The sequence below is a fragment of the Mus caroli genome, unplaced genomic scaffold (assembly GCF_978045245.1).
Source record: "Mus caroli unplaced genomic scaffold, Mus_caroli_1 scaffold_5, whole genome shotgun sequence".
NCBI classification, from domain to species: domain Eukaryota; kingdom Metazoa; phylum Chordata; class Mammalia; order Rodentia; family Muridae; genus Mus; species Mus caroli.
Window position 1 is genome coordinate 56,565,753 of NW_028227260.1, and position 17,066 is coordinate 56,582,818.

Genomic DNA, 17,066 nt, shown 5'->3' on the forward strand with positions numbered 1-17,066 from the left:
TGCTCTTCCTGAGAACCCAGGTTCAATTCCCAGTACTGACACAGCAGCTCAAAACCACCTGTAATTCCACTTCCATGTTTTCTATTGGCCTCTGAGGGCACCTGACACACAAGTAGTGTAGATACATGCACACAAGCAAAATACCCATATATAAAAAGTAAAGAATACTAATATTAAATACACACACCAATTAAGAACTATTCTCTCAATTTAACTAGAAAACTTCATTCTGAAGTCCTATTTTATTTTAAAATTACACATGTTTATTTTGTGTGTGCTGTGGGAATGGGTACATGACATGCACATATGTGAAGGTCAGAGGATAACTTGTGGAAGACAGACAGTTCTCTCCTACCATGTGAGCTCTGGGGATTGAACTTAGCTCTACAGGTATATAAAGCAAGTGCTTGGAGTCACTGAGCCACCTTGCTGGACCTTCTATTTTCTGTTTTGATAAGGACGGTAGAGTTTGTATGGCAAGAAAAGAAGCAATACAAAGTATTACTAAACTTGATGGATACAGTAGAAATACTCATCATGATCTGATCAGCAACTTACACGTTTTGAAGCGTTCAGATCTAGAAGTAGCAATAGCTACTACTCACAGCATAACTATTTTAGTTCCAAAACTGTGCCTAAGCAAGTATGAGAAAACTTGGTATTCACATCTTACATGTAAAAAGAAGTCTCTAGAGCAGATACTTAGGGCCCTGGTCACATGTGCTATTTATATTATAATCAGTTAAAATTAAAATTACTTTAAAAGCCAGCTTCTCCATCCCACTAGGCATTTGAAAACCACAGTAGATTAAAATATGTCTCTGGTGCTATTCTACTGGGCACCATAGCTTTAGTTTGAAAACAATTTTATTAAACAGTGAGGCTTTAGAGCTGCAACATTTAATAACTTGTGATTCTTTCAAAAAGAAATTAAACTTTTCTCATATCAATTTTAACTCTATATCCATTCATTCAGAACATGTGTGTGGATATATATGTATACTACATATATGTAAGTATGTGTGTGTATATATATACATACATATATATATACATACATAGAGAGAGAGAGAGAGAGAGAGAGAGAGAGAGAGAAAGAGAGAGAGAGAGAGAAAGTACACATACACACACACACATTGAAAGAGCCAACAGAGCTAGTCATAGTCACTGTAAGGAGATACAATGGTGTTATTCTTCTAAAAAGGATAAAGGCAAATATTAAAGATGAGATAGTTTATCCTTATATGGAAGGAGCTTTCCTGAAAGATGATATGTATTTCAGAAAATGGTGATCTCAACAAAAGCAAACATGTATTTTCTTTACATTTTCTCCGCTTTAAACAACACTTGGATGTTGTTCTGGGCTATAAACATAAAAAAAAAAAAAAAAAGTCTCCTCCTCCCTCAGTACCCATCATGGAGGAAACATACCATCCATTATTTTCCCAGCTTTGTGTCTCCTTTAGTGCTTTCCTTCAGGATTCTTCTAACTAAACTGCATCATTGCCCCACAAAATACCATTCTGAGCACAGATCACTCTTTGTTTTTGTTTTAACTTGAGAAAGGGAGAGAATAGTAGTGCAGGTGCCACAGTGCGCACATTGTGGCCAGGGGACAAGTCTGCAATCTGTTCTCTCCTTCCACCTACGTGGGTTCTGGGATGACATTCAGGTCAACAGACTTGCTCTACAAGATCTTTTACCAGATAACTCAAGCAGCAGACCACAGAACTGCTAGATAAGGGCTCACAGTGAAGCTTTCCATAGCCCTTTAATTAGATTTGGTTTTGCATGCTACTTTGAACCTCATCATTTTCATCTTACACTGAAGCAAATAAATCTTAGAGGCTTTATTGACAATTTATCCCTGGGCTTGTATTGAGGACATATTTTAGTATAAATTAATGAAAGCAAATCATTAATTTTATACAAAAGTAACGACCAATATCTAAAATATAAAGCAATTCTGTCCTTTTTATCCAGACTTTTGACATTTAACAATAAATGTTGTTTTCTATGGTAATTATTTATTACTACCTAGTATGTTTTTAAAGTATTTTTTAGAAGACATATGAATACCAATTTTGTGTTTCTAGCCTAACAATGTTACAGGGACACATAATCAATTACAATCCCAATCATCTACAATAAGGAAGGAGAAAATGTGATTCTTCAAGAAAAAAATATTTTCCTTTACTGATATAAAACAAAACATTTATTGGATTTTTAGAAAAAAAATCAAATAGGATGATTACAAAGGATATTCATTTTCCTGTTCAGACACCTTGGAAAATTCCTTCTTTATATATAACATTTAACCAAAGCATTAAGTAACAGTAACAGCAAGTAGCAACACAGAACACATGTGTGGAAATAACATATTTGGAAGATAGCAGCTATCTAGAACTTTTAGGCATTAGAAAAATGTTAAAACCAGGAGAAGAAGAAAGGAAACAGGACTACATAATTTAAAATATGTTGGACAAAAATCTTTCTCTGAACATCCAGTAACTAACTGGAACAGTCAAAGGGCTCAGGCAAGCATATTCCAGTGGCTATCTTTATTAAAAAAAAAAAAAAAAAAAAACCTACGTTAAATAATGTATTATTCAAGAAGTGAAAGAAAAACATAAAAAAACAAGAAATAGGAGAACAGACACCGAGCAAATGATGGTTGTGGAGGCACAAAGCAGTGAGAAAATTAAAAAAAAAAAAAACACTGCAGTGAGTTAAAATGGGATATAGAATGGCTTTGCTCTCTGGTAGAAGTATGGTATGCCTTATGATGACATAAAGGTCCTCTGAAAACACTATGTTCTGTGTTTGAGAAACACTTAGCATGTTATAGGAAGTTTGCATACACTGAGTTTATAAATATTCATGATAATCCAATATAGCTAGTATCATTTAAGGTGCTGCTGGTAAAAGGTTTGGAATTTGGAGTTAAACTGACTTAACAATAACAACCAAAACTTACTCTCGATTATACCTGTAACTACAGAAATATTCAGTTTTATAACTCATTGATTCAGTGGCTTTTCAAGAACTCAAATTCTGGGATATGAACTTCAGTGAGTTCACTGGATCTCTTTGGCCCTCTTCCCAATGTGGCCACATTGAATAAATCTGTTTCTGCTTTCAACTATTAGTGTGACTCTTCTAGCTTATAGAAGACAGAGAGCTGAACCAGGACACGGGATATGACTCCCCAAGTTCAATAACAAAACAAACACTCAAGTGGAAATATGACACATTGCGGGGGTATCTGCCACTCACAGTGTATTGATCCTAAGTGGAGAGAAAAGATGGAAATGCCCAGCACTTGCCAGAGTCATTTTACCACAGGGACATTTTCCTGTCTTTTACTTCAGCCAGCACCAACTGCTTTTTACCTCCACTTGGTGCAGCAGAAAACCATGTTTGGGCTGGAGCCATGGCCCAGTGATTTAACATTAAGTCCTGCTCTTCTTCAAAGGGACTAGAGTTAAGTCCACATCACACACATCAGGAACCCACATCAGGCAGCTCAAAATTGCCTATACTTCTGGGTCCAAGAAATCAGATGCTGCCTTCTAGTCTCCACAGACAACGTCCACACACGTAGTATATACAAATACATATTTTTTTAATTCCTGACAATTTAAAACTTTGATAATGTTGGATAGTTATGTTTCTTTTTGAAATCTAGTCTCTCTTTAATACAGATTTATACCAAAGCTAAAAAAATACAAAATTGATATCTCACTGCAATTATAAAATCAAATCCACAGTTTGAGAACTAATAAGATTCATATATTTCAAATTTGTTAATGCCTTAATAGAAAGGTACCAATATAGAACTAGAATCTAATTCTTGTGTCTAAATCAACAAAAAGTTGTTAAACAGATTGTTTTGCTCTTTGTGATGAACTTAAGGCAAGATTTTATGTTTTGTTAAAAATTGTTTATGTTTTCTACTGTTTGTGTTTCAGACTTGTGACTACTTAGAAAAGAGTCTTAAGAAAGTCAAAGTTCATTTCAGGATGAATTTGTCTCTTTTAAAATGACTAGGTTGTAAGCAACTAATTTAATTTGACTCTACTAAAATTGATGCCTAATGTTATCTGTGACTACAAGCACATATACTGTACACCTAAGCTTTATATTACATAAAATATACAAAGTGACAGTGTTAAAAGCATGTAAGCTTCATACATGCAAAATAACCAACAAGTGTTATTGCTCAGCACAGTGCCTTCTAAACAACCAAGTAAGGAAAGAGAGACAGTAACAGGCTTCAGCCACCCAGAGACATTCTGAGCAATGGGCCTTGCAGGCCAGAACATGCACAGCTTTTCCATGGCCACAACCTAGACATTATCCTGGATAAGAATAAGAGACAATTTCTTGAGTTCTTTGTATATATTGGACATTAGCCCCCTATCAGATTTAGGATTGGTAAAGATCCTTTCCCAATCTGGTGGCCTTTTTGTCTTTGCAATTTTATGAGGTCCCATTTGTCAATTCTTGAACTTACAGTAGCACAAGCCATTGGTGTTCTACTCAGGAATTGTTCCCCTGGCCCATATGTTCTAGGCCTTTCCCCACTTTCTCCTCTATAAGTTTCAGTGACTCTGGTTTTATGTGGAGATCCTTGATCCACATGGTCTTGAGCTTTATACAAGGAGATAAGAATGGATTGATTCTTCTACATGCTAATTGCCAGTTGAGCCAGCACCATTTGTTGAAAATGCTGTCTTTCTTCCACTGGATGGTTTTATCTCCTCTGTCAAAGATCAAGTAACCATAGGTGTGTGGGTTCATTTCTGGGTCTTCAACTCTATTCCACTGATCTACCTGTCTGTCACTGTACCAGTGCCATGCAGTTTTTATCACAATTGTTCTGTAGTACAGCTTTAGGTCAGGCATGGTGATTCCATCAGAGGATCTTTAATTGTTGAGAATAAAGAATTCAAGAAGTTAGACTCCAGAAAACCAAATTACTCTTTTAAAAGTGGGGTGCAGAGCTAAACAAAAAATTCTCAACTGAGGAATACCAAATGGCTGAGAAGCACCTAAAAGAAATGTTCAACATCCTTAGTCATCAGGGAAATGTAAGTCAAAACAACCCTGAGATTCCACCTCACACCAGTCAGAATGGCTAAGATCAAAAACTCAGGTGACAGCAGATGCTGGTGAGGATATGGAGGAAGAGGAACACTCCTCCATTGCTGTTGGTATTGCAAACTGGTACAACCACTCTGGAAATCAGTTTGGTGGTTCTTCAGAAAAATTGAACATAGTACTACTGCTATACCACTTCTTAGCATATACCCAGAAGATGCTCCAACATGTAAGAAGAACACATGTTCCACTATGTTCATAGCAGCCTTATTTATAATAGCCAGAAGTTAGAAAGAACCCAGATGCCCTTCAACAGAAGAATGGATACAGAAAATGTGGTACATTTACATAATGGAGTACTACGCAGCTATTAAAAACAATGAGTTTATGAAATTCTTAGGCAAATGGATGGATCTGGAGGATATCGTAACCCAATCACAAAAGAACACACATGATATGCACTCACTGATAAGTGGATATTAGCCCAGAAACTCAGAATACCCAAGATACAATTCACAAAACACATGAAACTCAAGAAGGAAGACCAAAGTGTGGACACTTCGTTCTTCCTTAGAATGGGGAACAAAATACCTATGGATGGAGTTACAGAGCAAAGTGTGAAGCAGAGACTGAAGGAATGACCATCTAGAGACTGCCCCACCTGGAGATCCAACCCATAACAACCACCAAACCTAGACACTATTGTAGATCCCAACAAGAGCTTGCTGACAGGAGCCTGATATAGCTGTCTCCTGAGAGGCTCTGCCAGTGCCTGACAAATACAGAAGTGGATGCACACAGACATCCACAGGATATAGCATGGGGTCCCCAATGAATTAGCTAGAGAAAGTACCCAAGTAGCTGAAGGGGTTTGCAGCCCCATAGGAGGAACAAAAATATGAACTAACCAATATCTCCAGAGCTCCCTGGGACTAAACCACCAATCAAAGAAAACACATGGTAGACTCATGGCTCTAGCTGCATATGTAGCAGAGGATGGCCTTATCAGTCATCAATGGGAGGAGAGGCCCTTGGTCCTGTGAAGGTTCTATGCCCCAGTACAGGGGAATGCCAGGGCCAGGAATGGGAGTGGGTGGGCTGGGGAGCAGGGGGAGGGGAGAAAGGATAGGGGGTTTTTGCAGGAGAAACTAGAAAAGGGGATAACATTTTAAATGTAAATAAAGAAAATATCTAATAAAAAATTTAAAAAGAATAAGAGACAACACATACAGATTATGGATTATAGAGGAGTAACAATGACATTCTTCCCAACCTTTTCTTTTATCCTGAAAGACTCCCCTGACTGGATAACATTACCCTAAAATGTGTCCTCTACACACCCTGCATTTTTAAACTTTGAAAAACATCTTTTCTTTCTCTATAATATCTAATAACTAATAAAGCTTATATTTGTCTTGGTCACTGACACATACAGCATCAAGTAGGATGTATGTATTTAATAAACATGAATAAATTACTTGATTGGTAGGTGAATGGGCTGTTCCAAATGCCAAAAAATTTCTTCCTACCTACATAGCTTCATTTGTGTTCTTTCAAAGAAACAATCTATAAAAGCACTGGAATCTTTTCTTGCTAAATTGGACCTTGCTAACATTTTTGTCTTCAGTCCCTTTAGCTGCTGACTCTTGAAATCAACTGGCATCTCTTTAGAATAGATAATAATGGGCCTTCAGAGAATCCTCCCACTCTCGATACAATGGTTCCCTTATGTGTATGGTACAATGCTGACCTCTTAGTGTCTTACAAATTTAAAAGTTCATTAAAATAGCCATGTGGACAATCTTGCTAATTAAACCATGGAAAAAATATACACTCTGATGATTATTTTGCTAGTAGTGAGATATATTTATATATAACCTATTTGTAATAACTAGCACTGTTTCCCAAATCTGTAAGAGATTTTGCTTGATTGTCAGTGCTATATATTTATTCTAGTAAACCAAAGATTCTATATTTTGGTTTAGAAATAGTTTCCATATAGTACTTCTGTATAATTATGTTAGTTATCATTGAGTGTTGTATATGTATAGATGTCTCATACTACTACTACGTAAACCTTATAAAGATTAACATGTATTGGATATTTATAAATCTATTTACAATTAATTTTGAAAATAGTTTTACTCTTGATAGCTGTGTTTTTGTAAAGCCTTATAGTTAACTGTGGATGTTTACTAAATAGTTGTTTTCTGGAAAGCCATATTAAACTATCAACATTCTACAGAAGTACAGCTGTGACAAATGATCCTGAACAGTTTTGAAATGCTAGGACATTACTTGCAAGATAAGGAGAATGAACTTCAGGTATGCCAGAAAGTAGAAACTGAGCAGAAAGGGTTATTGGCACTAATTCTATTGGCACTTAATTTTCCATATGGGCGGCATCAATCCAGACAAACTAGAACATTTTTCCCTCTGACTTCATGGGGCAATGGAGAATAATCCCAGAAGGATAATCAGTTAAGTCTTCTGAGGATATTATTCAGAGACAAAAGGGAAGCTATAAATACTGAAATAAAGTCACACTGGTTGTGGCAGCACTTTCCCATAATCCCACCATTTAGGAAACTGAAACTGGAAGACCATAAGTTTGAGGCCAGCCTAAGCTTCATGATGACACCCTATCTTAAATGAACAAAATGAAGTTGCTCTGTCATCCCTCTAAGAGTAACTAAAAGCCAACAGGTTATTTAAAAATGGTTTTCATGTACTGCTACCCTCCTGACACTAAGTTTGTTTTAAAGCTGGTCCTTACTTGCATTCTTTTATTACACTTGTTCCAAAGAGACAAATTCCAAGACATTAAAACAGAGAGTTAGGAATTGCAACTGGCATGGCAGAAAATGAAGATATTCTAAAGACACTTGTGTTTCTCAATCTGACTTTCAGAAAAGAAAGCTGAAGCAATGAACTCCAAAGAAATGGGGATTTCCCCAAGAATCTCAAGCTAGAAAGAATAAGCCTCAGTTAGAAGGAGAATTTGTGTCTTGGAAAATGATTCCAAACTTTGTTGGACTTCTTTTAATGATGAGACTGAAGCCCAGGCAAGGATAGGTCAATGGTAGGCAGGACCACACCTTCTCTGGAATTGCTTAGATGCAGAAATCCTTGGCCTTCTATTTAAACTTTAATCTCACGTCAGGCCCCCAACATAGACCTTAGAGTTTCTGAGGATGAACACATAGGATTTCCCTAGATTTATTTCTCCCTCTTCTTGATATGACCATACTGAATAAATCATTTTTCTGTTTTCCACTATTAGAAAAAGAGAGAGAGCACAAGCGAGCTTCGATTCTTTCATCTCTCTGCTTTGTTACCTACATTTAAATGCCATTTAGAATGTGCACAGAAGCTGGTATTTTCTTGAGATCTAAATATTAGAGGACATTAACAGCAAGTAGTGATGTGTGGCACATCTGAGGATGAACGCACTTACAAAATAGTAACTGTGGTTTAATAAAATACATTGTGAGGGAAAAGTAGTACATAATTAACATTTTCCAATGCCAACTATGCATAATAAAGAATGTTAATAATGCAGAAAGTATATATACTATTCTGAAAGGATCAGATAAGTAAATAAATATAAGCACTCTGCAAGATCCTTTAAGGACTGAAAAATCACTGCTGAAAATGCTGCCTTTTTTCTATCAATCTATTTATTTACTCACTTTACATCCCAATCACAGCCTCCCTCCCTTCTCTCCTCCCAATCCCACCATCACAACCCTCCTCTCTTTCTTTACCCCTTCCTCTTCTTCTCAAAGAAGGGGAAGCCCCCCACCCCATGGGTACAAACCCAGAAAAGGCTGTCTTTTATTCACTACACTCATCACTCAGCCAGACCATAAAGCCAACAAGTTGTATACATTCATTTCACATTTACGGGGGAAAAAGAAAACAACATCAAAACACTTTTCAAGATAGCAATTTCTAAGGTTCTCTCTGAGCTCAATTCTCCATTCGAGTCTACTTCATTTAAATAAATATTCTAACAGCCACAGCATAGTTCAATTAGCAATACTGAAAAACAGAAGGGAGTGAGTGATGAAGAATGGATTTAACTCCCTAGTCGAAGATGGATGGGAATTACATGGTACATGTGAGATGTAATTTGCATAAAAATTAAGGCTCTAGCACTTAAGGCCAATCATAAGATAACCAGAACAAACAGCCCAGCTTAATGTGGCTGTATAATTCAATAATTGTACCAGAATAATAACATATTTTAAACACTGAATATTTTAATTAAAATATTACATAAAAGTACTAAATTATTTTAGAATTTCTAAACATTTTTATGACCACAAATGGTGGTACAGTAATTACTGAGTGGCACTTGAAAATTTATCTTAGATAAATAAAAATCCAAGAAGTACAAAAATAAAAAAAAAACAACATACATATTTGATATACTTGGAATCCTTCAGAAATGGCACAAGATTGGCATAACTCAACTTTATTCAGTTTATTGTTATCAAGGTCAGACAAATAGTATATATACTGTCAAAACCAGCAATTTTATTTTAAAGTCCTGAAGGCCATATTTTGTACATATATATAAACATATGTGTATTATATGCAAGAAAAAAGTTAGCTCTGCACAGCTCATAGAGATTTAGCAAATGAACACTGAAAGCATTCTACTTGTCTGAATAGACAGAAATGCTCAAAGAGATGACTTTCAAGTTGTTTTCAGTGTAGGGTTCATATGTTAGAAAATTTCAAAGCAATTAAATAAGCGATATAAGATTGCTAAATCAGTCTTTCTAAATTACCACTTTCTTTATTCATCTCTGCCCATATACCCTTTGACTCTAGCTATATGAATCTTTCCAGGCCTCAAAGAGGTAAAGCATACTCTCCTCTCAGTGCATAGACAACCTTCATCTTCCCTACTAGAATGACCTCCCAAATCCTATGGCTACTCCACAGAAAAGAGATTGGATGCATTTAAAAAGGATGATATTACGTATTTGTAAGTACCAGATCATTGCTTCCCACAAATAAGAGATGTTTCTCAGTGAGCCAGTAGAATATGAGCTAGTCTATCAGAGTAGGATAGAGTTTAGTAAGTGTATTGCCAATGGTGCTTTGGGAGTGCCTGCTAGTGCCAACAGATAATGACTATTTACTAAAGAGAGAATTCACCTTTGCATCTAACATGAAAAATCTCTCGGTAAAATTAATTAAATTGTATCAAATACATACTTTAATAACTATTTTCTATTCAGCTCAATGTACTTTTAGCTACAATCACCAATCAAATTTTCATTAGTGAGTTTCCTAGGGAAAGTAGACTTATAGTATAACTGCTTAAATATTGTTTAAATAGATAACATTTTCTGGAGGCCAAAAGAACAGTAGTGAAAAGAGACTGTTGTAACCACTCTAGAAGAAATGATGACATTCTAAAGGGATACCTTTCAATTTGAATATAAAACTATTCAAACAACAGACCCCAAAGAAATGGTAATTTCTCCCAGGAAATCTCAAGCTTGGAGAAGAAAGAGGCCTCAGTCAGGTGGGAAACTTGTCTCCTAGAAAAAGATTTCACACAGTTCTAACAACTTGCTGAGACCACCTTACATAAGACTGAAGCCCATATGAATGGGTCAGTGTTGGGCAGGACCACACCTTGACTAAGCGTGCTTAAGTGTATATATCCCTGGTCCTTTGTTTAAACTCGACATTACTTCAGGATCCTGAAAAAGGACATGGGGGGATAACTGAATGGATTTGCCCTTAATGTGGCTTGTGGACACATTGAATGACTCTCCTTCATCTACTTTCCAGTTTTAATTTGCCTAATTTTTACATTTCCATTTACCCTTTGGGAAATATATTACCACAATGCCACATATAAACTCTGATCACTAGATCTGTGTAGAGAACAATTCGGAGTTGTATTTCACTGACCTAGCTAAAGGAAAAGACAGACTACCCACCTCTTCTTAATTGTTATTGTTCTTTTTTATAATCAATTACTTCCTCCACTCTTTATTTTCCTGCTATCATTTGTTCCAACCTGTATTTTTTCAATTCTTTCTTTAAACTCTATTTACTAGTTCTTTTTACCCAATATCTGTCTTTTCAGTAGAGAAGGGAGAACTGTGACTACATTTATCAGTAGTATTCGTTCTGGGTGATTTCTCTACAGAAGTAGTGTGTACACTCCAGACAGAAACAAACATAGAGGCATACAGGACTGATGAACTAGAAGTGAGGAGGTGGAACAGAAGTTAACTTGAAAGATCAAGAGCTGCTCCAAAATAAACTAATGATTATTAGATATAATATAAAATGGTAAGTGATTAGTTTTACAAGTAAGGGACATGTAACAGACATATCAGCATTTTAAGTATGAGAATTTATATCTCAAAACATAAGATCTCCACAATATATCTTCTGGTCTAGCCACTCCTATAGCTAAAATCCTTTCTAAAACTCATTACCAAGCAACCCCAAGCAGTGTATCTGTGACCTGCAATAAAATGAAATGAGGCAAATACAGCATCATTCTCATGAAACTTTTTTTAAATAACATCTTTGTGAGAAAGTTCTTCAGTAGACTGAGTTAATGATCATATCATTTTCACTGATGTATGCTCCTTTGGGTCATAAAGAAGAGGCACAGCCTATCTTTCCTATTCATGAAAGTGCATCTTACTTCCTTTTTCTGAATTCTGGACTATATCCCTATGTATGTTAGACTATTTTCCAGGGATAATAAAGTCTGTGATAATAACAAGTGCCACTAAACTCATCTCCGACTTTAACAGATACACTACTATTTTCTCTAGCTGAAACTGACAAGAAAAAAAAAAGGTAGTCATGCCTCATCTTAGAGATGCAGCCTAGGAGCTATTTCTTGGCAGCAACATAAAAGTCTCAGACAAGAGTGCCCTGTTTTAGAGTAATCACCAATGAGTCACTAACAGAGGACCTGTATAAATCAGGGTGCTTATTTTCTTCCTGAAGTAGTGGGTAAGTGAATCATCTCTAAAAGAATAAAATATCATTAAATCCACTAAAAAGAAAAAGAAAGTCTTTCAGCCATGGTATCATTTATTATACTAGAAAATGAAAAGCACATACTTTACTGAAAAAGGAAATCACACACATACATACACAAACTTGTATTTTCCTGCAAAACTCGATCTCTTGGAAAAACCTGTGATAACTGAACAACAACAACAAAAAAGCCCAAGTACAATAAACAGCAAAAATGTACTTGTACAGTCTGGTCCTTGTTCATCAGCATTTCAAATAGTCAACTTCAAAGGGTTGAAATTAAAAATAAAAGCCTGTAGAGAAACTATGGGAATATGTTCTGGCCTGAGGGGGAAATGCTGTGTTGGTTTTTATACTGCATGTGTCTTCCCAACAAGACCTGGGCAGTTGGAGTTAGTGTTTGTTATGACTTTTGATGTGTGTATTTTACCTACTGAGCCAATGTACACCTAAGCTGTGGACTGAACCACTTCTGGGAGTCCAGAATATACAAATAACCCAACCTACCCATTTAAAATATGACTTATGGAACTGAGCAGAAGGTTCTCAAGAGAACTAAAGATAGCCAGAAAGCATCTTTAACTGTTAAGCACCCATAGACATCAGGAAAATGCAGATCTAAACCACTCCATGATTTCACTTCACTCCAGTCACAGTGACATCCAAGAAGTGACTCCGTCATCCAAGGGTGACAGTAAATACTGCTATGGCTGTGAGGGGAAAGGACCCTATAGAGTGCCAGTGTTAGTATAAACTACGTCAGTCTCTTTGAAAATTGGTCTGATGTCCCTCAAAAAACTAAAAATAGATCTACCACATGAGAAAAGCAAGTATCTATGAAATGTTTGGCTCCAAAAGGAGTATCTACATCACACCCACTGTCCCCTATGCCTCAAAAACTCCAGGAAGGACTGCAAGGTGGGACTGAAAAGACCAAAAGATGACCAGCCACCAGGAACCATCTTCTGGATGCATGTCCTAGTACTCATGAATTCAAAAATTCTGTTTGCCTACCTAAGATCAAGCCAGTCAAACTTCCAGCAAGGATGAGAGAGGACCTCCTCAGCCCTAAGAAGGAGCCATGGAGAGTTTGACTGCAGGGAAGGGGAGAGTCAGTTTTCCTCAGTGGTCTAACCCCAAGTCTGCAGACCATACTCCACTGGATGACTCCACACCTATACCCACACTTCACTGAATGGCCCTTATTTCAATGGGTTAAAAAGAAAAGGAGAAAGACAAGAGAACACAGAAGAAAAGGAGGAGGTGATGAAGGTGATGATGACATTTCCTACCACATGGCAGGGATGGAGCAGGGATAGAAGGACAGCTTTCCTTTTCTTTTTCTCTATATAGGCCTCTGTACACCAGGCAGGCCTTGAACTCGGCAATCTATCTCTGCTTCCTGAGTGCTTCCTGAGTGCTGAGATAAAAGACATGAGGCATCATGTGTGGCTAGAGCAGCTTTGGTTAATCCATGATAACTATTTTATACTTCAAAGGGATTCTCTACAAAAACATCTACATTCAAATTTCTAGCTTCCTGCTTGAAGGATAATGTGAGAAAGACAACATATGACAGCTGACAAGGGGTTTCCACAGAAGGACTTTTTCTCAGCAAAAGGAAAGGAGCAAAAGATCCATGTCTTAGCCAAATGTCACTGCTAGAGAAGCCTCCAATTTCCTTCTACTGCACAGTAGCTGACTAACACTGTGTGCTACAACATCTCCAAAAGCAGCAGAGTGGGCTTACCACAGAGTACCACAGTCCACAGTCCAGTGCTATGGGGCACCAAACCACCACAGACCACCAAGGCTGAGAGGATAACCAAGAGACAGACATCTTTCAGCTAGTGGCCAACGCCTCAACTCACAATGACTCTGGAGCTCCGGTGACTTAGACCAATATTGGACTCTGGTTGGTGCTGATCTTCTGGATGGATAACTCTCATGATTGCTGTTGGTGCTCCTGGGCACAACTGATAGTTTGCAGGAGCTGCTGTAGATGCAACTCAGAGCCAGGACTTGGCATTAAAACTGCAAAATATTTAATCTTCAAACAAGCTGGTGAAAGAACAATGGATACCAGGATATACAGAAAACAGCAGCTTAAGGTAATAAGCTTTTCAGAGGTCAATAATCAAATTCTAAGATGCTGGGTTGGGGTGGTTTGAGAACTGACCTGGGACCAAAACCAGAAGTGACAACACTCGGTCAACAAGGGTGGCCCAGTACCGGGAATCTGGAATACACTTTAACCCTAAAGTCAGTTTCCTTAGGAAATCTATACAATTATTTGGAGAAATCGCCTAGACCATGCATCTCACCTTGCTAATAGCACTTGAGCAGCCACTGTCTCGAGTTGTATCCTCAGCCATGAGCACAATTGGAAATATATGCCAACCAGAGGTACAGGGGTCTACCCCTCTCGGTTTTCCCATGATGATAGATAGGCAGTAGCCGTGTACACTATGGCTCTAATCAAAAAAAAAGAGAGAGCCTACAACAGATAATTTGTCAAGTAGATAGACACCAGGTACCTTCAGGTTCTCCTTTAATACATGCTATGATCAGATACTCTGACAGAAACAGTTCTCCAAACCAGGAGAGGTTGTGTGACAGTCAGGGAGACTTGTTGCTTCTATACTAACAAGTCAAACATTATCATTTAAGAAAAAAACTTACAAAAATTATTTTAAATCAAAAACATGAATGAAATAATTTCTGGTACCAGAAAACTATTAAAACCCATGACTCACAATAGTTTTCATTGTTTTGCCTGGTCCCTTACTCCCCCTTATTATGAGACTTGCTCTAGAGCCTTATATAATAAATGGTCTTTTAAAGTTCATCAGATAGAAAATTTCCTCAGTTAGGCTAATGATACTCAGGAACTAGTATTTATCACTTAGTCAAGATCAAAAATTTAACAATAACTTTAAAATAAAAATTGGGGAATGAAATGACTAAGGTGACACCATCCTGTTCTGACTCCATTTTATGTTTGCTTAAATAATTCTCAACCCTTATCTGATTCCCCAGTGGTCACATATGCCTTGCCAACACATGTGAGACTTCCACAGCTTTGACCATGGGCCAGATGTATTAGCCAAAATAATTGGCAAGTTATAGCTAAAGTAACTACTATGTTCTACCAGGGATAAATGTTTCAGGGTTACTCTGACCTTCATCTAACTTTGATGCATCTTTCTGGGTTTTGATTTTAAAACTGTGTATTTCTGAACTTGGGGACCAAGAAACTTTTCAGAACCACAGCCCTGCTCATGGTTTGGCCACCAAGAAAGGACTTAAAAGTTTTAATTGACTTACCAATATGGTTGTCAAAAACTATCTCATGTGGATCATTATAGTTGTCAAGGACACACACTTAGAAGAGCCATTCTGTGTTTACCAAAAGAAGCAAGCATCTCCTACCAATGGCCTACACACCACACCCTACCCAATACAAAATTGTAAACTATTTAAACATTGTAAAAATATTATTTTGGGCTTTTTTTTTTTTTTGGTAACTTGATTGTGATGTGGGGTTGCATTATCAAAAGGTTGGTCAGACATGCATGCTAGAAATTAAATAAGAATGGGCAAGGGCACTTTAGGAATTGCAGAAAGAGCAGGTAAATGGGGCATGAAGAGATAAAGTAGGAAGTTAAGTACAGAGGAGAGGATTCTTGGATGACAGGAGAGGAAGCTGGAGTGCAGAGGCTAGGTGAAGTGTTGTTATCTAGAAGGGTAACCTGACCCCTGAGAGCTGATAATGGAGTGTCTATAAAGGCTTTAAAGTAGCAGGGCAGAGTCTCATTTTGATATAAGTACTATGGCAGCACAGGAGAAAATGGATTCCATCAGAGCAATGGAGGGAGTAGAGTCAGTTAAGAGAGTGGTCCGTAGTTCAAAAGAAAGTATGAGGTCCCAAACTAGAGAAATGCAGTGAAGAATGGGAAATATTAAAAGTCAATGTCCTCTGATTGAATTAAGAACACTCTTATAGCCTTCAAGCCTAACAGAGTCATTACATACCTTTAAAAAAATACACGCGTTAAGTATTTGTAAACTGATGTTGAAACCCGAGTCAGCTGACTTGTTTCCTTTACCCCGATTTCTACACAAAAGCACCTGTTCTCATAAAACTCCAAAGAAACTGGTTATTCGACAGGAAATAACACTATGTATAATCCCACTCACAACACAGATTCTGAAAGATCTCTACTTTTGTCTGTTTTGCCCACAGCTAATTTTTGAAGGAAGTCTTACGTTCCGGTCTGGGAGCCCCGCCCCGCGCACCAAGACGATGCCAAACTTTTGTTTTGTTTTGTTTCCTTTTGTTTTGTTTTCCTTCTCCAGAGACTAGTGGTCAGGCCCTTCTCAGCACTCACTCAGCGGGTTGCCGGACTAAAGCCCCGCGGAGTAAACAGTTAATCGCAGGGATTAAGGAGGAGGCAAGGGAGGTTTGTTGTGACTGCAAAGATTAAAGATTCCGATCCTCATAGTCTCATCTCCAGTCCGCCACTTGCTGAGGGGCTCCCTCCATGAGTTACGATAGACGGTCCCTTCTATAATTATTGTAATGCTTAGGCTCAGAGCGAGCAGGGAGTGGAAAACTAAGTTTCTTTTCACTTACCCTAAAGGCCGCCATACCTATGACCCTCTCGGCTCAAGTTTTCAGACGGAGAGCGCAGAGGGACAAAGCAGTTCACTTTGCCTTGCGTCACCATAGCCCCGCCCCTTTACGCTGGGAGTCCGCTGGCCCTGCCCTTTCCCTGCCCTCCTGCCGCTGCTTTTGTAGGCACCAAAGTCAATTGGTTAGCACTTCTTCAGAGCAAAGGGCCTATTTTTGCGGTTGACATTCCAGTCCTCATACATCTAACCTCTAAGAATAGTCTCCACACTCCAACTAGAAATTGTTTTCTTAG

At 37.7% G+C, this 17,066-nt stretch overlaps 1 protein-coding gene across 1 annotated transcript in view; it reads right to left on the reverse strand.

Moving 5' to 3' along the window:
- Positions 1–16,860, reverse strand: part of Apool (apolipoprotein O like) — a 62,837-nt gene extending 45,977 nt beyond the window's left edge. The window contains exon 1 of the mRNA XM_021153441.3: positions 16,775–16,860. Coding sequence (XP_021009100.1) covers positions 16,775–16,789 — 15 coding nt within the window. The 5' untranslated portion in view covers positions 16,790–16,860. The remainder of the gene's footprint in view (positions 1–16,774) is intronic.
- Positions 16,861–17,066: the final 206 nt, after the last annotated feature.